Here is a 25,959-nt window from a genome sequence, read left to right on the forward strand (position 1 = left end):
ACTTGCCGTAAATAATTTCCTAATTTTTGTTGCTTCAATATATAAATTTGTCTCACAAGTTATTTTTTTACAGTCTATAGGCTTCTATAATATCAATTATTAAACATTAAATTTGACTATTTTTCCATCATTTTTGCTCGAGATACTACATTTTCATTGTAGATTTAATCTTATAACATTCATCAATGCTGGTTATATATTTTATATAAGTATTCTTTATCAGTCTATTAACTTTGTTGTAGAGGCTTACTAATCTGTTTCTTTACCATTTCTTTTATCTAACCATTGATAAATAAATCCCATATCATATAAGAATTATTTCATAACATTCTCTAGTTTCAAATGTCAATTTACTCATTCCGGCACAGTTCACTTGATTTTTCTTAATATTTCCTCCTGCATAGTAGTATTTTTCATTTTTCTAATTCTTAGCAAACACAATTCACAACCGCTGTTAAAGCACATTTACAATAAAATATTTCAATTCTTTACACTGGCATAATTCCCAATAAAAATATCTCAGGTTTAAAGTCTGTGTTGTTTTGTCATTTTTCCAACCATATGTGGATTATAGTCTAATATCTTTTTGCATCCAAGCATGTCACACCACATGTGGTAATATGGACCAGGTATCTGATGACATTTCCAACATTTATCCAATTATTCTTGAACATCCTGTGAATTCTCTCCCCAGGGTAAGTGCCACCCTGTCAGGAAGCATCTTATACTGGACATTTTCTGTATATACAATTGTACCTCATTTTATAATTTTGAGTCCCTGATTTTGCCATTTTCCTCTAAATCAATCCCATATCAAATTTTTTCCCGCATAATCATTGATTCTTTGGCATTCATTTATCTGTTAAGCCTGGGCCAAATGTCGTAGGATTTTTTGATTGCTTTTCATCAGTGCTGTGTCTGAATGTTGTCTAAATCAGTCGACTTGTCAAAAGATACCTTCTGTTTTAACATCTTTATCAAATCTAGATTGTATTTACCGGAAATGAAGGCTTAATTCATTTTACACCTTATTCATCCAATGCTTGCATGAGGTTTAAGTTTACCCTTTCGTTCAATGTCTCACCTTATCTAACTGTTTGTTCCTTTTTGCTATATTATTGGATAGGAAAAAGCTTCAATAGTAGATAGATAACCATAGGCGAATTTTTAAATAATATTGCTTTTTGATCTTCTCCCAGTTTAGAAACAATACTTCTGAATATAATGTCTTCTAAAATACCCTACATTTTGAACACTTATACCAGAGGAAGGCATGCCACCCCTAACAGCAGGTCATGTCCTAAATTCAAAAGTCTATTGTTCCTTAATGTTACCACCCTCCTTTACCCACACTATCAGACTTGTCGCTTGGTAGTATAATTCCCAACAGGCAAAGCAAATCCTCCTCTCATTCTTGCATCTTGTAACAATTTAAGTTTTATTCTCGCTTTCTTCCCCTGCCAAATGTATTTAGCACTATTTTGTTTAAATCTTCAAAAAATTATTTCCCTTAATCTGATTGGAATTGTCTGGAATAAGTATAAGATTCTGGGCAATAATGTTCATCTTAATTGTGAGATATTCTCCCAATCAGTAATAATTGTAAAATTTTCCCATTTTATCAAATCTGTCGCAATCTGTTGTTTAAGTTTGAGATAATTGTCCTCCTTAAGTGTGCTACATCTTGGTGTTAAGTCTCCATTTATCATAACCTTTTGCAGTTTGTTTATGATATATCATTTCGATGGCTTGAGTAAATTTTTACCAAAGCCCATTTGGTTCAATTGTAACAGCATAAAATGCCAATTCACATTAGCAAAGGTGTTTTGTGCATCTATAAACATCAGAGCCATTTGTTTTTCAGGATGTGCCTCATAGTATTCCAGTGCATATAAAATTATTCTCATGTTATCTTTAATCTGTCTCTTCAGCAGAAATCCATTTTGATCAGGATGAATAAAACTTCCTCCAATTCTTTCTTTCGTCTTACTAGCATGTTCTTTGCTAAAATCTTTGTTTTATCTTTATTTATTTTCAAACCTGCTACTTTCCCATACTCTTCTATCTTTTCTATCAGTTTAGGTGCAGACTCCAATGGATCCTCTAATATAAATACCAGGTCATCTGCAAAAGCTTGTAATTTATATTTTTCTTCTTAAATTTTCATTCCTTTTAATTTATTTTTCTTCTCTGATGTTCCTATTCATTACTTCCAGTGTTAACACAAACAACAGAGGCGACAGTGGACAGCCTTGTCTGGTCCCTTTCATCTACCATTCAAAAGAAGGATTTTGGCAATGTTATTCTAGTTTTCTTTGCTGTTTTTTGTGTTTTATAATCCAATTTGTTATTTATTATTCCACTAAAATCCAGTTCAATTATTTTCTTATGTAATTTCCTGTAAAAATCTTCTTGATTATTATTTGGAGCATAAATTGCTATTAAAAGTGTCTTTAGATTATTGTCCGTTATCTCCACCATCAAAATCCTTCCATCATCATCTGTATATATTTGTTCTGCAGGGATTGTATCTCTAATATATAACACCACTCCTCTCTTTTTACAATGTGTTAACGCCGTAAATAATTTCCCTAATTTTTGTTGTTTCAATATATAATCATGTTGTTTTTTAATATGTACTTCTTGTAGGCAGATTATATCAAATTTTAAATTCTCTAACTTATGAAATACTTTTTTTCTTTTAATAGCTGAATTAAGCCCATTTATATTAACTGTAATCAATTTTTTCTCATCCATTTTAGACTTTGTAAGAAGGATTTGTTGCTCTAGTAGATCTTGGTTCTCATTGTTCTCTGGGTACACCACCTACGGCTCCTTCCTCTTTTTCAATTACTGCTGTATATTCCACTTGAAATTCAATTAACAACTCTTCTTTTCTTGTATCTTCCTCCCTTCCTCTAAAATATTCCAGATAGAATAACTCCGCTTTTTCAACTGTATCAATTCTGTGTCTTTGTTCCTGCCAGATAAACATGAGACCTTCGGGTATCAGCCATCTGTAATTTATTCCTCTCTTAAGCAAATCTTTGGTCAAAAATAAATATTCTCTTCCTATCTCTCTCACTCTTCTCGGTACCTGTTTCAGTACCACTGTTTCTTTATTATTGTACTTCAGTGTTTTTTCTCTTGCTGCCTGCAGTATTTGGGATTTTATTATTTTCTTAGTAAATCTGATATGAACTTCTCTTGGCAGTTTATTTCTCATTACATATCTTATATAAACATGAAACTTTGTCCATTCCATCCATCATCTTCTCTTTAGTTACCTCTAATGCTTCTGCCAGGATTTCTGACATCATTTCAGCAAGGTTTTCACCCTTTTCTTCTTCTATATTATGAAATATAAGATAGAATTCTGATTTATCAATTTCCCATCCCAATGATTGCAGAGATCTGCCCTTATCTCTTTCCACTTCATTCAATCGGGTATCCATATCTCCAATCTTCTTATCTCTTTGTACATCTTGTTCTTCAATTTTCTTAATTCTGTCCTCGTATTGCAACATCATCCGTTGAATATTTTCTATTTTTTCATCCATCTTTTCCATTCTTTGCTCAATATTCTCCGTTCTCTTTTCAATATTATCTGTTTTTACTTGTATCTTTTGAATTCCTTGCATAGTCATCTACAGTGTCACTTCTTTCTCCTTCTCTTGTTGTAACATCATCTGTATTGATCATTGTCCTCCAAATGGTGAGGAAGAAAAAGTCGGGATTGAAGAAGCTGAGGCTGGTATTTTTCTGCTCATCTTAAAGTACAATAGAAAAACTGAAAAGAAAAAGCAAGAGCAGCCAATTGCCACTCCAGTAAAAATAAAAAAATAATTAAAAATAAAAAAGGGAAGGGAAAAATCTTCAGGCACTTGAATACCTTAATCCAATTGGTCCCAATTATGTAGGAAAAAAGGAAAAAAAATGGAAAAAGGATGAAAAAATAAAAAAATTAAGAAAAGATTTTAAAAGACAGAAATCTGTATATTACCCTTGCCAAAGACATAAAACAAAGGGGTGGGGGGAAGTAGTCTTATTCTTGCATCAAAGGACTTGAGTCCAAATATAAAAATCCAACTGAGGTGGGGAATAGAAAATAAAGGAAAGAGAAAATGCAATTCTGTCAACAAGCAAAGCACTGCCACTATATGTTCAAGGCTCTTTACTAAATCAAAAAACAAAATTTCCAGTTCTCTTTTCAAGGTCACTTCTATCTTCTTTCTTCAATTTCAAATCCAGATTCCAGCTATCAGTAGTTCCATAGAAGAGCACCTGCAAACAATCTACATGCTCTTCCCACTATCTTTTCAATGAAAGGCACAGAGTCCTTGAATGTAACAGCAAATGTATTAACAAGAAAGAAAGAAAAACAATGTATCCAATCCTTCAGGTGGCAGCGCTACTTATTTCCCTTTCCTTTCCCTTCCCCTCTAATATTAAAATCAGGAATAAAAAGATATATCAATAATCTAAAATTATTAAAAAGAAAAAACAAGAGAATAAAAAACTTTTCCAGAGAGTTATTTTGAAGGGAAAAAATTAAAATTAAAAAGGAAAGACCAATCCAGTTTAAAAGTTAAAAAGTTTTAACAAAATTCAAAGTTCCAATAAAAAGAAAAAAACCTTCAGGTTTAATTTGTGCTTAATCTTGCTGCTTGAGCACTTTTATCTTCACTTTTAAATTTAATTTTTAGGTCTTTTAGGGTGTTCTCTCCAGAAAAAAAATAAGTAGAAAATTATCTCACCAAACTGACCCACTTTCTTTCCAGCTTTCTTCCATTCCAGAGCTGTCCCAACTTGGGCAGCTTTAATGGCTGCCTCTCCACCGCGGGAAAAAAGGGCTCCTGGATCTACCAGGGACTTTGCGATGTCCCTGGGATCGACAGGATGTGCCCTCCTCTATCACCATCTCTACGGGACAGTTTAGGTCCGTTGGAACCGTCCTGCAATGGAGATATCAGCAGCGATTTTAGAGCTTAAAGATCGCATGCTGTACTGCTGCGGCGCAAGCTCTGCCCTCTCCCTGCAGTTTTCCAATATTTGAGGGGCTGCCACACAGAGGAAGGGGTCAAGTTATTTTCTAAAGCACCTGTATGCCAGACAAGGAATAATGGATGGAAACTGAACAAGGAGAGATTTAACATGGAAATAAGGAGAAACTTTCTGACAGTGAGAACAACCAACCAATGGAACACCTTGCCCTCAGAAGTTGTGGGAGCGCCATCACTCATTTCTTCTTTCAAGAAGAAATTGGACTGCCATCTGTTAAAAATGATGTAGGGTATCCTGCTTGGGTGGGGGGTGGACTAGATGACCTAAAAGGTCCCTTCCAACTCTGATTATCTGTTATCTGTGGAAGTCATTCCTTCAGATCAGGTGTGTCAAACTCAATTTCATTAAGGGTTGGATCAAGGTTGTGTTTGACCTCAGGGTGTGTGAGGTGGCCAATTCAACATCACTCATGTAGGAGGTGCCTGTGGTGGCCCAAATGTTCTGCCAGTGAAAATGGGTTTCTGAACTCAGCTTTTGGAGGCAACAGCTGCCTGAAACTGTCATGCCCCTGGTGGAAACTGACTTTGAGGAAGAGGAGGAACAGCCAACAGGGAGTGGGAATGTGGTTCCAGAGGTGGTGCAGGAGGCTGGGGAAGGGCAGAGGCCAGCTGAGCAATCAGAAGAGGATACAGACCCATCTTCTATCCATCCTAGGGCATGTAGAGAGGAGAGGATCAGGGAAAAGCGAGATCTACTCAGGAGATTACCACGATCCTCCTTGTGGCCTGCAGCTGGGAGCTATGTATATAAGTTTGTAACTGCGTAGTCAGAATTGCTGGAGTCCAAGTTTAGTGTTTCCTTTGAAAGAGGTTTATCTTTGTTGGCGTTCTTCCCACGGACTCTCCCCATTATCTTCCCGGAATGTATAATTAATTATTTTGGCTTGCTTTGGATCTCTCGTCAATGCAGTTTGTTTTGGTTTCCTTTTGCCTCATTATTTACTTTTGTGACTTTAAACTGTGCCTAATAAAACAGTGAAGTTAAGTTGAAAGCATTACCGGACTTTAATGTATGTTTTGGGTTTGGGTTATTTTGAGAGACTACGGGTCATCACAGCAACCTTCTGCCAGCAAAAATGGAGCTTGGGAGGCACCGTGGGCCAATCCTTTGCTACTTCCAGGGTGGCCCCATCAGTCAAATCCACCCCCTGGGCCTTGAGTTTGACACCCCTGTTTTAGATAATCAAAAAACCAAGCTGTAAAAGATGTTGAAATAAACACTTTGGGATTTACTTCAAAAAACAATGGATAGTTATTGAAGTTGAGTGAGATTTATGTCACATATTCCTAAGGAAACCTGAAGGAAGTTTAGTCACTATCCTGACATTATCTGTGCCAACCAAAAGCAGATGGAATTATTCATCAGTCACTACTTTTACAAGCACCTGTACTTTCTAAAATAAACTTTATTAGCCTTTCAAAAACAACTAGATAATCATTACATTAACAGCTCTGTGACATCAATCTCATGCATTTCTATCTTTTGTGCATATTTACAAATATATATAATTTATGCAAATATACACATTTAATCTATAAATTCCTTATCTTAAATTCCTTCATTTTCCATCTGTCATAATTCAATCCAATTATACCATGTTCCCCAGATTTTGTAATATTCAGACTCATCTTTCTCTTGTAACATTAAGGTCAGTTTGTCCATTTCAGCACATCATAATTTTTTGAATAATCAATTCATCTGGGGGAATACAGTTGTGCTTCCAGCATTGAGCGTAAGCTATTCTGGCAGCCATTAAAATATGTAATACATTTTATGTTTTTTCCATATTTCTTTTTAAATATCCCTAACAAGAATTCTGGTTCCAATTGTATTTGATCCTTAAGAATTTCTTGCAGCCAATATTTAATTTTAAGCCAGTATTTCTGGGCCTCAGGACAAGACCACCACATATGATAGAAAGTACCCTCTTTCTTTCTACATTTCCAACATGATGGACTCATGTTGGGGTATATCTTCACCAATCTCACTGGGGGCAGATACCATCTTATGGAACATCTTATAAATATTCTCTTTGTATGATGCCGATTTTGTTAATTTATAGTTTTTGTTCCAAATACTTTCCCAATCTGTCAAATTTATATTATGTCCTATGTTTTAGCCCAAGGTATCATACATCCCTTAACAACTTCTTCTAATTCAACCTCTAACAAAAGTTTATAAATTTTTGTAATTTTTTTTCATTCGGGCCTAATAAAATTTTATCCAATTGTTGAAATTCTGAATATATTTCAAAATCTTTTATATATTTTTATATCTGCTTTGTAACTGGAGATATGCCCACCAATCAATACATATCCCTTGTTTTGGGAGATCCTGATTCAATTTTAACTTCCCTTGTGCAACTAAAACCTCTTTATATTTTGTCATTTTGCATAGGTCCAGATTGTTAGGATGTATCATAGCTTCCATAATAGATAACCAAATTGGATTTTTCATATAATGTCTCCTTCTTATTTTAATCCAATTTTGTATAAGGGAATCTCTAATCAAATGTCTATGGAAATATGATTGTCTTTTGGTTCCTGTATCCTACAAAAAGGAGTGCCATCCTTTTTGCAGGTGATGTCCCTCTAAACTTAATATTCACTTATTATTTAAATTAATCCATTCCTTAGTCCAAATTAACACTGTCGCTTTATAATACATCTCCCAGTTTGGGAGTACAAAGCCACCTCTGCTTTTATAATTTTGTAGTGCTTTCTTTCTTATTCTAGGTTTTTTCCTTAGCCATATAAATTTTGCCTTAATTTTATTCATCTTATTGAAAAAAAATTCTCTAATTTAATGGGGATCGTTTGAAATAGATATAAGAATTTAGGTAGGATAGTCATTATTGCTGCTATTCTTCCTAAGAGTGATAGCTGTAATTTGGCCCATAATTCTAAACCTTTCTTTGTCTGTTGTATAAATTTAGTATAATTATTCTCTTTTATTGTTATACAGCTTGCGGTCAACCAAATACCTAAATATTTAATTTTCTTTGTTATTTGCAGTCCCATTACTCTTTATAATTCTATTTTCTGTAATTCCGTCAAATTTTTAGTTAAAAGTTTAGGTTTTTGTCTATTAATTTTGAGGCCGGACTTTTCCCTGTATCTTTCCAATTCTCTAATTATCTCCTTCCCTGTCTCTATGGGGTCCTCTATGATAAATACCAGGTCATCCGCAAAGACTTGCAATTTATATTCTTCCTTTTTGACTTTAGTTCCTTTTATCCCTGGATTCTGTCTAATTCATCTTAGGACACTCTCTAGCGACAAGATAAAAATCAGTGGTGACAGAGGACAACCTTGCCTTACTCCTTTTTCTTATTTTAAAACTGGATATTTTCACCATTTAATATGATATTTGCTTTCTGGGTAGAATATATTGTTTTTATTATGTTCTCAAATTTATTTCTTAATTTCATAATTTGAATTTGTATCATAAATTTCCAATTTAAATTATCAACTGCCTTCCGGGTGTCCAGAAAAACAAGGGCCACTTGTTTCTCTGGGTGTGCCTCATAGTATTCTAGGATGTCTAGCACTGCCCTTATGTTATTTCTGATTTGTCTAAACAGCAAGAATCCATTTTGGTCAGAGTGGATATTTCAATCTGTTTGCTATTATAGTTGTGAAAATTTTATAATCGACATTCAATAATGATATCGGTCTGTAATTTTGGATTAATCTATTATCTGTGCCCTCCTTTGGGATTAGCGAGATATATGTTTCCCTCCATGAGCCCAGCATTTTGGTTTCTATCAAGACTTCATTATATAAATCTAACATCAATGATACTATTTGTTCATCCATCATATTCTATAATTCTCCTGGAAATCCCATCTGGCCCTGGAGTTTTATTGTTTTTCTGATTTTTAATTGCTTGCTTCAATTCTGACATAGTTATTTCTTTACAAAGGTTTTCCTTTAGGTCTTCTGCTATTAATGGACTCCCTTCCTCTTCCAAATACTCTCTTATCTTTTCCTCATCTACTTCCTCACATTTGTACAAATCTTCAAAATATTGTTGTGCAATTTTTCCCCATCTATTATATGTTGCTATTCTCCGTTCTAATCCTGTAGTTCAGTGGTCCCCAACCTTTTTTGTACCAGGGACCAGTTTCACGCAGAAACACCTTTTCAAGGACGGGGGGGGAAGGGGAGACACATTTTCAAGGAGGGGGGAGGGGAGGAGTCGAGTTTGGTGGTTTGCTTGCAGATGTTTCATTATCTGACTAGATAACATCTGATGTTGTTACCTAGTCGGGTAATAAACGTCTGCCAGCAAACCACCAAGTTCAGGGAGCGCCAATGCCTCCTCATTGCAACCCTGAGTGACAAATATTCTCTTCTATTGGGACATTTAAAACGGAGGGTTTCAGCTGCAGATTCAGGAACTGCGCCGGGCTGAGGAGAGCCTTCAAAACTGAGCGCTGGGCGGCGGCGGCCCGCGGCTCAGGACAAGTCCCTGCAGGATGGCTCTCGGCCCTGCCTCCCTCAGCCTCATCCCTCAGGTGTCTCCCTCCCTCCCTCAGCCTTATCCCTCAGGTGTCTGCCTCGTTCCTCTCTCAGTCGCTCTCTCGCTCCTCCACCAGCCCAGGAAGAAACTGCTTCAAAGAAGCCAGCAGGGTGGCTTTTCCTGCCAGCGCAGCTCCTCCAAAGCGCCCGTTCACCCCCACCCCACCACCCGCGGTTCAATCCAGTGCTCCGTTCTGCCTGCCTGCCTTCGTTTCTGGTTGTTTTGGAGCAGCTTCGGCTGAGTAAAAGAGGCGAGTAGTTATTTTTCTCAGCCAAAGCTACTACAAAACAACCAGAAACGAAGGCAGGCAGGCAGGCAGAACGCTCCACTGGATTGAACCGCGGGTGGCGGAGTGGGGGTGAACGGGCACTGGAGGAGCTGCGCCGACAGGAAAAGCCACCCTGCCGGCTTCTTTGAAGCAGTTTCTTCCTGGGCTGGTGGAGGAGCGAGAGAGTGACTGAGAGAGGAAAGAGGCAGGAGGAAACCGAAGCCGCTGAGCCGGACAGCAGGACAGGCTTTGGTTGCTTCCTCCTTCCTCTTCTTTCATTTGTGTCCTTGATCCCTGATCCCAGCAGCATTCACCGAAAGCGAAGAAAGCCGCCATTTTTATTTTATTTTTATTTTCTTTGCGGCCCGGTACCAAATGATCCATGGCCGTGCACGTCCGCAGCCCGGTGGTTGGGGACCCCTGCTGTAGTTGATATATTCTTTCTTTTCCATTTCTTTTTAAGTCTATATGCAAGCCATCTTCTGGTTTATTTGCTTGCTTGAAAAAGGGTTGTTTGGCTGCTTTTAGGTTTTTCACCATTTCTTCCTGTTCTAATATGTTAAATTTATGTTTCAGTTTTTTCAGTTTTTCTCTAATTTTAGTATTTTATAGTGTTTTTTGCAACTGAAATTCTAAATTTTTAATTTCTTCCTGTAAGGTATTATGTTGAGTCCACCTCTCTTTATTCTTTTTAGCTGTATAAGATATTATGATTCTGCATATGTAAGCCTTCATGGTGTCCCAAAGATTTTGTGTCAATGTATGTTGCCTAGTATTTTCATTAAAAAATAGTGCTAATTCTTATTTAAGTTTCAGAATGAATTCTTTATCTTTTAATATTTGTGTAGTTAAAGTCCATCTTCATATTTTTTTCCAACCTCTCCAAGTTATTTTAAGTGGGTTGTGGTCTGCCCAAATGTTTGGTAGTATTTCGATGTCCTCCGCTTCTCTTCCTATTTCTCTGTCCATCCAGACCATGCCAATGCAGGATCATGATTGATGTGGATTGGAATAAAAAATAATTTGTCTTTTATCTGAATTCAGTTGTCTCCAAACATCTAATAGGTTGAGTTTTGCAATCATTTCAAAACCTGTTCTTGGTAATAATACTCTTCTTTTGTTCCCAATTTTCTTTTCATTACTGTAGTCTTTTTTGTAATCTACTATTGCATTATAATCTCCTATGATGCATATATTTCTTTGTTCCAATTCAATAATTTTATTGTGTAATTTTTTATAAAACTCTTGTTGACTTTCATTGGGTGCTTACATTACTACTAACAAAACTGGTTTTTGAGCTATCCACATTTCCATCATCAATATTCTTCCTTTGGGATCCGCAAAAATTAACTTCGATTTTATTTCCTCCTTAGCATATACCACTATTCCTTTTTTTTTGTCTGAAGCTGTATACAATATTCCTAATCTAGGGCATTCTAAATAGTTTTCATCCATTTTTTGAATATGTGTCTCTTGCAAACATACAATATCTACTTTTTGTTTAATTAGTTTTGCGAAGGTTCTCTTCCTCTTCGTTGTCGAATTTAATCCATTTATGTTGATTGAAAATAATTTGATTTCTTCTCCCATCCTCTTAGTTGTCTCTTAATCTTTGTCTTCTATTGGCTCTTGTGTCTCTTTGAGTTCTTGCTATTGCCTTTAGGTTTTCTTGTTCTTTTTCCGTCCCCTGGTCTCCTTTTTTATTTCCTTGTTGTTGTTCCCATTCTTCCTGACTGTTTGATTCAAGGCCTTCTTTGCTGCTTTGGTCCTACTAGCTGGTTGTAGAAAACTTGTGCCTTCTCTAACATGTCAATCTTGAATTTTTTTTCCTCCCATATGACTAGCATCCCTGCTGGGACTAGCCACCTGAACAGAATATCCTGTTTAGTAAGCTGTGTAGCCAAAAATCTATAATCCTGTCTTTGCTCCCTCACTCTCCTCAGGACCTGTTTTAATGTCTGTATCTCTTTCCCCTTGTACACAATTGGCTCATCTCGTCATCCTATAAATTATATCCTGAATCTTTTTCCTTGTGAACTGTATGTGCACTTCTTGGTAATTTATGCCATCTGGCATAATTCATGCTCACTCGACAGAAGTCATCCATTTCGGTCAATATTACATTTTTGTCTCACTGTAATGGTTCTGGTAGAATTTTGGCCATCACTAGTTCTAAATTTTCTTCCTTTGTTTCCAAAACATTCTGGAACCTAAGATATGAAGCTGCATGGTCCATCTCTAAGTGGATAAGAGAGTCTTCCATTTCTTTGTTTATTGTTTTTATTTTTTGATCAACCAATTCTAATTTTTTCTATGTTTGTTCTGTTTGTTTTTCCACATCTTTTATTGTACGTTCATTTTTTTCTAATGCTTGCTGTATTGAGCCAACTTTTTCATCTAATTTGAATATATCAGATTTCATTTCACATTTTAATTTTCTCATTTCTTCTTTAACTTCATTTATTTCAGTATTCATTTCATTATGATTTTTCATCATCTTTTCCTGAAGCTTTATCATTGTTTCTTGTATCATTAATAGCGTAGTTTGTGTATTTGGGGTATTTGGAGCTGTGCTCTGCTTCTCTGTCGTGAGCCATCCCTTCAATCGTTTTTTGTGTTAAGGGTGAAGCAGCTGCCATTGAGAGTGTTGACATAGGTGTTGCCTTTTTCCCAACTTTCCCAGTCATAGTGGTGATACTCTTCATTTCTTTTAATATTTCACTCTGTTTCTCTAAAATACTATATATGTTGTCCCAACTCAACATTCACCAGAGTTTTAGTACTGTACCCTAAGTTTATCCTTTTCTGGGTTCCTATAAGTTTGTTCCTCGATTTAAGATTTCTCTTTTAGTATATCCTATTATGGAATCAATTAATTATCAGTATTGCTTATAGTACACCTCACTTCTATCTTTTAATCAAATAGATTTAATTTATATACTTCTAAATACTTAAATTAAAAGTGTTGTATAGCTGTATATTATAACTCTTATGGGCCACACTTTTTCTATACAAGATCCTTAACAACCCTATAGGATTTTAAATTAATTAATAAAGTCTTCACTTGCAAAGTCTTAGAAGATATATGGATTATATATAATATATATTATAAGACACTCAAATCATCACTATTGTCCCTAGTTCATCAACACATTCCCCCTTTATTACTATTTTAAATTAGGAAATATATATGACTATATAAATATAAGATATAAATATATAAATATAATATGGACTAATGGAAAAAATTACTTTCTAGATCTCTAATCATAAGTTACTATTTTTTAAATATATTTTTAATTTATTTTCTTTTATTACATCATAAAATATAGTTCCAACAGCGTTCTTGACATCTATACAGGTTCTAGGTTTAAATATCATAATACATTATATTACATTTAGCTAATATTAAATAATAATTTTAACTATAATTACTATTCTTATATCTTTGTATAATTTACAAATTTATATTTTACTCTCTTAAGGATTATTCCAGTTAAATTTCTTGTCTTATCTTTTTGTTCTGTTTGTTAACCATTTATACCAATTATTCCAAATTAAAAAAAATTCAGAGTCATCTCTTTCTGTTTCAGTGTTAACATATTCATCTCAGCGCTTTCCATTACTTTATGTATTATTAATTCTTCATTAGGGATATTTGGGGTTTTCCATACCTGCGCAAAGGCTATTCTGGCGGCTGTTGTAATATGTAACAATAAATATTTTACTCCTTTTAGTAATCTTTTATGATTCCTAGGAGGAAGTTTTTAATTTGGATCCAGTATGTCCCGGTCTCGGGGCATAACCACCACATGTGATAAAATGTACTGTCAACTTTTTTACATTTCCAACATTTGGGGCTTGTGTTAGGATAAATTTTTGCCATTCTCGTTGGGGCTAAATACCATCTGTAAAACATTTTATACAGATTTTCTTTGTATGCTGGGGATACAGTTAGCTTATAATTTACATTCCATATTTTCTCCCATTCCCCTAATTCTATAGTATATCCAAAATTCTGTGCCCATGCAATCATTGTACCTTTGACTGTGTCCTCTTCCATTTTGAAGTCTAATAAATATTTATATATTTTAGTTATAAATTTTTGTTCCGGTCCCATTAAGATTTTATCCCATTAAGATTTTATCTAATTGATTCTGCCCTTTGTCAAAGCCAAAATCTTTTAAATCTTTTTTTATATTTATTTTGGATTTGCAAATAATTAATTATGATTCCATTTTCCTTTAGTTCTTGATTTGATTTTAATTTTCCTTGACTATCTAATAATTCCTCATAGCTTACCATTTTCCTTAAGTCTAATCTATTTGGATGGATTATGCCCTCCATGGCTGACAGCCATTGTGGGATTTCCATATGTTTGCTTTTGATATTTTTCCCTGTCGTGATCACCTTATTAAATGCTGATTAAAATACAGGTGAAACTCAAAAAATTAAAATATCGTGCAAAAGTTCTTTTATTTTAGTAATGCAACTTAAAAGGTGAAATATATGAGATAGATTCATTACATGCAAAACAAGATAGTTCAAGCCATGATTTGTCATAATTGAGATGATTATGGCTTACACAATCCACAGGCTGATAGCTTCCATGCCACACCACATTGAGGCAGTAATTGCTGCAAAAGGGGCCCAAACCAAGTACTGAGTACATATGCATGCTTATACTTTTCTGAGGTCCAATATTGTTCTATGTACAATCCTTGTTTTATTGATTGCATGTAGTATTCTAATTTTCTGAGATTGTGGATTTGGGGTTTTCATGAGCTGTAAGCCATTATCATCAAAATTATGACAAATCATGGCTTGAACTATCTTGCTTTGCATGTAATGAGTCTATCTCATATATTAGTTTCACTTTTTAAGTTGCATTACTGAAATAAATGAATTTTTGCATGATATTCTAATTTTTTGAGTTTCACCTGTTGCTATGTACATTACTTTTGTTTTCCCACAAAAATGCATGCCAACCTATCAGAAGGTCATGTCCTTCTAATGTTAAAATTCTCTTGTCTCTTAATTTGACCCAGTCCTTGACCCAATTCAGCACTGCTGCCTGATAGTAGAGCTCCCATTCTAGTAATCCAAGACTACCTCTGCTCCTGTCATCTTGTAATAGTTTCATTTTAATATGCAGCCTCTTGCTCAACCAGACAAACTTGGATGTCATTTTATTTAGTTCTATTCAAAAAAATCCTAATTTAATTGGGATCATTTGGAATAAATATATTAGTTTTGGTAAAGTATTCATTTTAAGCGTTGCTATTCTTCCTAATAGAGACAGTTTCAATTTGGCCCATAATTCCAATTCTTTCCTAATTTGCTTAATCAATTTAACATAATTATCCTCCTTTAGTGATGAACATCTGGGTGATAGCCAAATTCCCAGGTATTTCACCTTTTTTACTATCTGCAGTCCCATTATGTTTTCTAATTCTACTTTGTTTCGTTGTACAGTTTGTGACTATCATCTTAGTTTTGTTTTTATTTATTTTGAATCCAGCCACTTCCCCCAAATTTTTCTATTTGTTGCAACAATATTGGTCCCAAATTCATTGGATCTTCCACTATAAATACCAAATTGGCAAATGCCTGAACTTTATATTCCTCATTTCTAATTTTAATTCCGTGAATCTCTGCGTTTTGTCTGGTTGCAGCTAGCAACACTTCTAAAGACAAGATAAATAGCAGTGACGATAATGGACAGGCTTGTCTCACTCCTTTTGCAATTTCAAAATCTTCCGTGCGATCTCCATTTAGTAATATACTCGCTTTTTGATTTGAATATATTTCTTATAATGTTTTTCTACATTGGTGCCAAAGTTCAACTTTTGAAGTTCATGTAACATGAATTTCCAATTGAGATTATCAAATGCTTTTTGCGCATCTAGGAAGATTAAGGCTGCCTGTTTTTCTGGGTGCGCTTTGTAATATTCAATCAAATTTAGTACTGTTCTAATATTGTTTTTGATTTGTCTATTTGTCAAGAAACCATTCTGGTCTGTATGTATAAGTTCAGTCAGAATTGGTTTCATTCTTTCCGCCAATATTGTCATGAATATCTTATAATCCATACTTAGCAATGAGATTGGCCTATTAGTTGTTGATTGGTGCCATTTTTTGAAATTAAGGAGATGTATGCCTCAGACCTTGGGAGTCTAGCTTGCATTAATGCCTCATTATATAGTTCTAGTAGCATTGGTTCAAATATTTTGGATAAATTTTTATAGAGTTCGCCAGGTAGACCATCTGGACCTGGTATTTTATTATTATTTTTTTGTATTGCCTTTTGTAGCTCTACCAGTGATATTTCTTTGTTGAGCATTTCTGTTTTCTTCAGGGATTGGGTTCAGACTGTTTCCCTCCAAGTAGTGTCTAATGTTTTCTTCCACAATTTCTTCTTGCTTACAAAGCTCGCCAAAATACCTTTGTGCAATTCTCTTTTTCTCTTCCATCTGGCAGTACACTGTCCCTTCCTCATCCTTAAGTTGCTGAATTAATATTTTTTTCTTTCTCTATTTTTAATTTATGGGACAACCACCTTTCTGGTTTATTTGCTGATTCAAAAAAAATTGTGTTTGACAGTTTTTAAGTTGTGTACATTTCCCTCAATATCTATCAAATTTAATTCATGTCTAATCATCCCTAATTCTTTCTTAGCTTCCCTATTTTTGGGATCTTTTTGGAGCTCATATTAAAAAAATTTAACCTTTTCTTGTAATTCGTTCTGTTTCTTCCATTTTTCTTTATTTTTCTTAGCTATATAAGCTATTGCTATACCTCTCATGAAGGCCTTTGTGGTGTCCCATAAATTTTGTAAACTAGTATGCTGTTTTAGGTTAACCTTAAAAATATTTCTAATTCATTTTAATTCTTTGAATATATTCTTTTTCTTTTGTTATTTGTGGGTTTTGTATCCATCTCCTTTTCCTTTTATTTTGTGCTTTCCATGTAATTTTTACCGGGCTATGGTCGGCCCGTATGTTGGGCATTATTTCTACATCACTAATGTCTTTCTCAATTGCCCCATTCGCCCACACCATATCAAGTCTGGATCAGGATTTTTGTGTATTAGAATAAAATGTGAATTTCTTCTCATTTGGATTTCTCTTCCTCCATATGTCTTCCAAGTTGGTCTCTTCTGTTAAATCAAAGAAAGTTTTTGGTAGAATTCTCTTTTTTTTTTTCCTAGTCTCTTCTGTACTAATATAAATCTTTTTTAACATCAACAATGGCATTGAAGTCCCCTACTAAGAAAATATTTTCTTCACCTACACTAATTATTTTATCATATAATCTTTTATAAAACTTATTCTGGTTATCGATAGGGGCATATATCCCCACCAATAGTAATTGTTTTTGATGTAAGTTGATTTGTATCATTAAAATTCTGCCTTGTTCATCTGCATAAATTTGTTTTGCATTTATCCCTTTTTTATATAAATTGCTAACCCCCTTTCCTTTTGATCTGCCAATGCTGTAAATAATACATCTAACTTGGGATATTCTAAGTATTTTTTGTGTTGTTTTTGGATATGTATCTCCTGTAGGCATATAATGTCAGCATTTTGTTTAGTTAATTTAGTTAATATTTGTTTTCTCTAAATCTGGGAGTTTAATCCGTTGATGTTTATTTAAGTAGTTTAATCTCTTCTTCCATTGTTGATTCTGAGTCTACCTATATCTTCTATTGGTTCTTGCTTCTCTTTGGAGTCTTACTCTTAATCCTTCTCTCCTTGGGTATTCTCTCTTTTCTTTGCTCTCTCTTCTTGATCCATTTCCTGTATTCCCTCTTGTTGGTCTTCTTGTTGGTCTTCCTGACTCTTACTTTCCAACTCTTCTTTGCTACTCCCCTCCTCTATTTCTATCAGCTGGTCATAAAATTCTTGTGCCTTTTCAATGATGTCAATTTTTACTCTTCTTTCTTGCCACGTCATCAGCATTCCTTCAGGAACCAGCCATCGGAACCAGATGTTTCCTTTATTCAGGAGTATCGCCAGAGATCTGTAGTCCTTCCTCAGCTCTCTCACCCACCTCGGGATTTGTTTCAAGGTCATGATCTCTTTTTCTTTGTACACCATCGGCTCATCCTTTGTAATTCTATATACAATATCACTTACATTTTTCCTGGCGAACCTAATGTGGACCTCCCTTGGCAGTTTGTTTTGTCTGGCGTAGTTTTCATGGATTCGAAAGACCTCATCCAATCCTTTTACTATACTTTGCAATGCCTCTGCTATTAGGTGGGACATTATGGCTCCTAGATCTTCATCTTTGGATTCCAATACATTTTGGATAGATAGATAAATTTATTGTCATTGTACTCAGAAACCTGAGAACAACAAAATAAGGTGCTCTTCCACAACATACAACTGAACAACACCAAAAGACATATACAAATAACAATGTAAAACAAATTAAAACAAATAACAGTTAAAAACTGTACAACCAGGATATATATATATGTTAAGACCACCAGATTCATAACTCTGCATTTAACCTGATCACAGCACTTGGGTAAAAGCTATGTTTAAATCTACTTGTCCTGGCTTTCAGCACTCTATATCGTCTTCCTGATGGTAGGATCTCAAACAATGAGTGGCCTGGATGCGAAGGGTCTCTCAATATCTTTTGTATCTTCCTTCTACATCCCATGTTATACAAATCCTCCAATGAGGGAAGAGGACATCCGCTGATCTTTTGTGCCCTTTTTATCACTCTTTGGAGTGCCCTTTTCTCCGCCTCTGTGCAACTCCTAAACCACACACAAAGGCAATAAGATAAAATGCTCTCTATAGAGCTTCGATAAAAGGCAACCAACAGACTCTCTGGCAGTTGTTGTGATCTTAAAAGTCTTAAAAAATATAGTCGTTGATGAGCCTTTTTTTCTAGGGCTAAAGTATTTGCCCCCCATGTTAGATCTTGTTTCAGGGTGATACCTAAAAACTTACATTCTGCCACCTGTTCTACCAAAACACCATCGATATACAACGGCTGGATATCCGAACTGCTCTTCCTGTAATCCACTATGAATTCCTTCGTCTTATTTATATTGAAAATAAGATTGTTTACTTTGCACCAGAGGGACAGCTGATGAACTTCCTCCCTGTACGCAGACTCATCATTATCAGAAATGAGCCCCACCAACGTTGTATCATCTGCAAACTTAATGATCTTATTGCTCAGATGAATAGAAGTGCAATCAGACGTATAAATAGTGAATAAAAGTGGACTCAATACACAGCCCTGAGGAGTGCCGGTATTGAGGATCTCCACAGAAGAGATATGTTCATTCATCCTAACCCTTTGTGAACGATGTGATAAAAAATTCAGAATCCACCAACATATGGAGTCCGGTAGCTTCAGATCTTTAAGCTTGGACATCAATCTGTGGGGTAATATTGTGTTGAAAGCAGAACTAAAATCAACAAATAATATTCTGACGTACGTTCCTTTTTTCTCCAAGTGAGATAGGGCAGTATGAAGAACAGTATTGACAGCATCCTCAGTAGATCTGTTTGTTCTATAAGCAAACTGATAATTGTCAAAGGTAACAGGAAGGCAAGAAATAATATATTTCCGAACTAACTGCTCGAAGCACTTCATTATCACAGAAGTCAATGCCACCGGCCTGAAGTCATTTAAAGCATTTGCAGGTGACTTCTTGGGTACTGGAACAATAATAGAAGCCTTCAGACAAGTTGGAACAATAGACTGTAGCAGAGAACGATTGAAAATCTCAGTCCACACCCCGGCTAACTGATCCGCACATTCTTTTACTATGCAACCAGGAATGTTATCAGGTCCTGCAGCTTTTCTAGAGTTTACCACTTTCATTATACACCTAACATCATGCTCCTTCACAACAAGAGGAGCACAATGCTCGGTCAACAATGGTAGTGTTGATGGTAACTCCACTTCCAGTTGATTCATCTCAAACCGGGCATAAAAGGTGTTTAGTTCCTCTACCAACTCAAATAAAATGCTGCATGTTCCATTTCGAGATGGATGATCGAATCTTCCAGATCTCTGTTCATCTCTGTTACTCTCCTGTCCATCCCTTACAGTCTCTTGTCTGTTTGTTGAGTTTTGGTTTCTATATTCCTCACCACCACCCATTCGCTGCTTTTCTGGAGCCCTGATCGGCTTTCTCCTGCCTCTCTCACCCTCTGCAAATTACAAACCTTCTTTTGAAGCAATCTCTGTTTGTTGCACACAATCATTGCACCACCAAGTCCAGTCAATGCCACAATCTGTTATTTTAAAGTTTACTTCCTTCTTTCAGCTGGGCTATCGAGACTTGGGGTCGCCATTGAGGGATGGCAGCCTCTTGTGCATTAGGCTCCAAGGGTTTTTCTTTGTCTCAGGGGCAGTCGCCCTCCACCGCTCTGCTCTTCGAGTTTCTCCACAACATCATGTGTCTCTTCAGGATCCATGTACCCCACTGGGGGTCTTCCTAACACTAAGAAAAAGGTTTGGAGAATTGAGTCCATTCTTCTTTGCCTCTCACTGCCTCAACGTCACCACCCGGAAGCCCTCACCTGTACTTTTTCAATAGGGAAGGTTCAAAAATGTATTTTTAATAGGGAGTGCACTATTACCTCTTTATGAAGATGGTATTACAGCATGTGGCAAGAGTAGAACATATTTAATAAAACATTTCCCAACCAGTTCTAACCAAATGAGAACTATGTTTAGTAGACATAGACAATAACTTTACCTCAGCCAAGCACCCTGTCAATTGTGACAGGTCTATGGTAGCTATAAACATGTGAGACAATCCAAGAGATTGGTCACAGCCCAGATGTTGAAGTTTCCATATACCAACTTAGAGATTCCAAAGTTGGATTCAAGACAACTCAGGTACAGATAATGTTGGACTGTGAGGTGCCTGGTACACAAATAAATGATATCTGAATTCCAGATACACTCACATAGTTCTGTAGCCTGATGAAATTGTGGTTTGTTGCATCATGATTTGGAAGAGGAATAGAATCTTTAGCAATGAGGGCAGCACCTTGCCCTACCCTTCAAATCTTGGCTTAGATTATATTACCCAGATCATCTAATGAAGTCTCTATTACGTAACCAAATCAGCTTTTCCAACCTGAATACAATCCTCCAAGAAGATGATTGTATTAGCCATAAATTGCAGAAGGAAAGACTTTGAGAAATTACTTCGGTGCCTAAAATAGGTTGATGGCTGGCTTTGAAGAAGTAACCCTACCTGCTGTCAGCATTCCAGCAACCATCCTTTCCAGGCAATAACTCCAAGACAGACATGTCTAAAAGATTGCTTTATTTGGATAGTAAATAGTACATCTGTGGAATCCTGAATCTGAAAGTTTTGGGCTTCCTTGCAATATTCAAAACTACAGATCCATCCCCCCTTGTCCTTCATCACATCACAAGGCCCAATCACTATCCATCCTAAAGTAAGGTTCTTATTTCATTCTGTGCCATACTCAATGACCTTGAACTAGCAAAAGAATTTAATTTTGTCTACTTAAGAGATACTCAGTTGAATCCCCCCTCCCTCTTTCTTAGGCTTATAGCAGCGTGGGAGCATTGAATCTCAATATGGCTTCCAAAGCTGGAACAGCCTGCTTTAGCTGTATTAGAGTAACTCCCCATACCTTAGGACTTCAACGTCAGTTGCATTTTCCCCTGAAAATACCTGATTCCTAACTAAATTTTCTTAATCTCAATCAGGCTTGTTTTCTAAACCCCATCTCAAAAAATCTATCTAAATAAAGACCTAACCCCAATATGCTCACTTGTTGTTAATATAGCATTCTAGTTCAAAAACGTAGACCCTACAAGAAAACAATTTATAAGAACAATTCTTTTCAATTGGGCAGAGCTTTTAACCAGCCAGCCCTAAACAACTATTGCAGCAAAAGCCATTGTATAAATGGGCAAACAAATGGCTGTTATAAAGCACCAGTCAGCAGCAATAATAATAATAAATAATGATAGCAAGTGACCAGCAAGACTCTCAACAAGATATTTGCCAATTAGACAATTCAAGATTTAACTGGTGCCATTTAAAAAAAAAAAATCCATACAGAGATAAGTTTAGACATTTCTCAAACTGTGGGATGTAGTCACTTTCACTTACTCTTCCTACTAAGCCATACAATTCCAGCTGGATCTGTTTAGACTTCTGTTCCAAGCAGGAATTCATTCCTTTTTTGTAAAAATGAAGTCAAAAGAATTTTGTTTTAATGGATTCCCCATTACAACAACTTTTGTTTATGAAGACAAACAAACAAAATTAATTCAGGATATTACAAAATTATCATCTTTTATAAACAACTTTCTTTCCATAGATAATTTTAAAGAAACATAGAGGGTATGCCAGTGCAGTTCCTAAACATATTGCATTCTCTTTTTACCTTCCATAGCAGCTCACATTCTCTTTCTTCTAAAGCTTTCTTGTGCCTGGAAGTCACAGCCTTCACTTCAGATTGTACCATTTTTGCCTTCATCTCAACTTGTTCTGCTACAGCTTGCGCTTGCTCAATACTCAGCTATAACAAAAAGAAAAAAGAAAGACAGACAGACAGAAAAAATAAATACTTTTCAGTCAATTAATTGTACAATAGAAGACAGAGCCTTTATTAAGTAGTTCATTTAAAAAAAATAGAACTGAAGCACAAAATAATTGAATCTATCAAGTAGAAATATAGGGTACTTAGAGCATGTTCAAACCTTGACCAATATAATCAGTCTTTGAAAGTGAGCTGGTAATGGCTGATTGAACACTTCCATTATTAGCATCAGAGCACAGTGTGAATTAGGAATTGGTAAAATATACTATTTTTCTCAGCAAGTGATTTATCCAAAATGGTCTGTTTCCCCAGATCGTATCTCTTGCTCAAATAATGCATATACTTTCTCCTGCCATGAACTCTGATTTTACTACACAGGAATCTCCATTCACATATATTAGACCTTGCTTCTTTTAATTCATTCACAGTATGTACAATTACCACATCAAGTGTGAAAAGGAGAATCTTTGTACTTGAATATCAAATCATATCTCCACCAGTTTTCCTCATTCGATTCAGTCAATGAACTACTAGAAATATCTGTATTTATCACAATAGCTTGGGCCAGCCTCTGCCTGCATCCTACCAGATTTTACAGTAGATTAAATCCAGCCATTCAGAAATTTGAGTGTGTTCTTCCATATATACCTTGCAGTTCTCCCCAATTAATTTCTGTGTGCTCTCTCTTCTGTGCTCCCTTTCAGTGGCAGTAAGACTTAAAGTAGAAGAGTCATGAATACAAATTCAGCCTTCCCAATTTCTTAATGCATTCAATAAAATAATTGATGATCTCATTTAAACATGACCAGCACACGTTGAAAACATTTCGAAATGTCTTTCTTTCCAGCATTGTTGCATCTTATCAACTACCAGCATATTTTCTGGACTGTTTGAATATACCCACAGGCATTTTGCCCTTCAATAACTGAAAACCACCATGAAAAAATTGCTTTTAATATTTTGGTAAAAAACAATGTTGATACAGCTGTGATTTATGAAGAGAAGATCAAAAGACATATGTTCTTTCCTCCACAATGTCAAATGATTTTCATGAACATACATTGTACATTAGGTATCTAATAACCTAAAAATAATAGGAAGTTATGGGTCAATAACATTTCCCCTTTAGCCTAATGTATCAAGCTTTAGACTGTAAGACAGTCTCAATGCAGCTGGTGATCTCCCACTCTTCCCCCACCCCTCCGAGGTGGGTCAGATGGATCTGGTCCCGTAGGGACCCTTCCAACAGGGTAAGCACAGATCAAAGTCACGCATGATCGTGGTCTCTGGTCCGTCTTTGACAGAAGCGCCACCAGAAGTCAATAACAACAAAATTTTAACAAAGAAAATTTTACTAGCAGCCTGAGTTTTTTAAACAATAGTTTACCAGTATGGCACTTCCTTTTTTATCTTTCTGATACATTTTTTTCTTAACATTCTTTGTCTTTAAAATCTTCAGAAAGATTTTTCAGATTTTTTTTTTGAGGATTTTTCAGAAAGATGTAGGGGTGCTTTTGGGGGGAGTGCTTTTTTTGAAAGATTCAAAACCTGACAGAATACCAACAATCCAAGAAATAATGCCTCTATGACATTCCAGACCAGGAAAAATGCCCATAAGCTTAGCAAAAGAACCTCCTAAAATTTTTAGTTTAATTTAATTTAACTGACCCAGCAATGAGAGTAGCTTATTTAAGGTTTCATGGTCCAAAACGACACCATGTAGGACCCATTGCCCAAACACTGCATCTGCTGGAAGTAAAGGAGTCCAGACGGTAGTGATGGATGAAAGGCAAAGGTGACGTCCATGTGGCTTGCTCTGCAGACCTCCTCCACCAATGCCTGCGTAGCCCAAGTCGCCATAGTTGCCGCATATGAGTGGAGTGCGCAGTGATACCCTGGGTACTGCCAGGGACTGACTGGAATAGGCTCAAGCAATACATCACTTGAACCATCTACTCACTGTAGACGGGGTCACCTTACCTCCCAAGGTGGAAGGTTGGAACAAACAAAAAAGAGACTCCATTCGGGAGAATTCAGCAGTACATTTAATATAAAACTTAAGGTGCTGCACATATCCAAACTGTGCCAAGCTTTCTCCAACTCATGGACTGGATGAGGGCAAAAATCCAGAAGAACCAGTTCCTGTGCTCTATGGAAAGAGGTATTGACCTTAGGGATAAAGGCCGGATCTAACCTTAAAATCATCCGGTGGGGATGGAAAATACAGAGATCAGGATGAACTGAGAGAGCGACCAACTCTGAAACTCTCCTCACCTACCAGGAATGCCACCTTCAGGGTAAGGAGGTGTAGACTGGACTGTCGAAGTGGTTCAAACGGAGGGTTCATGAGTGACTGCAAGATCTTGGTCAGATCCCAAGTGGGGTACCTATGTACCATAGGAGGACAAAGGTTGGTCACTCCTCTGAGGAACCTACAGACTGTAGGGTGCTGCGCCAAAGAGTCTAACTGTAGAGTTGTAATTGCAGGAAAGTCATTATCTTGATGGCAAACCTCAGAGAAGGACAAAAGCAAATACAACTCAGGCAAACAAAATCACTAATGCAAAGAAGGATTAGAGAGAGGAAGTAATAGAGATAATTAGTTGTGTTAATTACTATGCTAAACAGTAACAAAAGTTGAGCAATAACTAAAGTTAACCAATGTTAGAGGATTACTAAAAATGTGTATAAATACAAGACTACACTCCAATAAAGTTCATCATGATTCATGTGATCATGATCAAACACCTCGACTGCCTCGTCATTACAACAAGTAGTGCATGAACAGGGACCCTCTTACTTCGTCTGGCAAGGATTTGGTGCACTTTCAACCCTTTGGGGTTTCTCAACCTTTTTTGGTTTCTGTAAGTATGGGGTCTTCGCTTTCTGAGGAACAAAGGAAGCATGTAGATGAATTAGGCTATTTGTTGAAGAAAAATAATACTCAGGTACCAGAGAAAAATCTCTTAAGGCTGGTCCAGGAGATTGCAGCTCAGTGCTTATGGTATCCAAAAGACGGGTCTTTAAAATTAACTGATTGGGAACATATAGGAAAAACATTGCATACTGAACCTAGAGCAGAAATAGAAATTTTGCAGGTGTGGCATTTATGTAGATATGCAATTGAAAAATTTGGTCACAATGAACTTGCTCTTTTAACACCTCCACCTTCACATTATACTAATGCTGTCATTTATCCTCCTTCTTCACCTGAATATATGTCTTCCATTCCCTCAGCTGTTGCAGATACAGGGCAAAAACCTCCTGACTCTATTGTTCAGTCTTTTCAGAAAATGGTTGAGAATTGTAAGGAGGATGCCTCTGTCTCAGGGACAGAACTTGCAGAATTAGTGTCTGTTTGTCCAGTACAATATCATCCTGGTCAGGGGCCACAGCTTGGACTGCAAGTAGCAGAATGGGAGGGTCTGCCTTATTAGATCTTAGGAGAGTTAAAAAAGGTAGGTACAGACTATGGGATTAGTGGACTATGGGATTAGGACTTGTAGAAGGAATAAAAAATGGTTATAAAAG

At 36.1% G+C, this 25,959-nt stretch overlaps 1 protein-coding gene across 1 annotated transcript in view; it reads right to left on the reverse strand.

The window, feature by feature from the left end:
* Positions 1-25,959, reverse strand: part of TRIM71 (tripartite motif containing 71) — a 112,710-nt gene that overhangs the window by 12,336 nt on the left and 74,415 nt on the right. The window contains exon 3 of the mRNA XM_026717786.2: positions 22,273-22,407. Coding sequence (XP_026573571.1) covers positions 22,273-22,407 — 135 coding nt within the window. The remainder of the gene's footprint in view (positions 1-22,272; positions 22,408-25,959) is intronic.

This window comes from Pseudonaja textilis, chromosome Z, assembly GCF_049901715.1.
Source record: "Pseudonaja textilis isolate UNSWEBS1 chromosome Z, rPseTex1.2, whole genome shotgun sequence".
Lineage (NCBI taxonomy): Eukaryota > Metazoa > Chordata > Lepidosauria > Squamata > Elapidae > Pseudonaja > Pseudonaja textilis.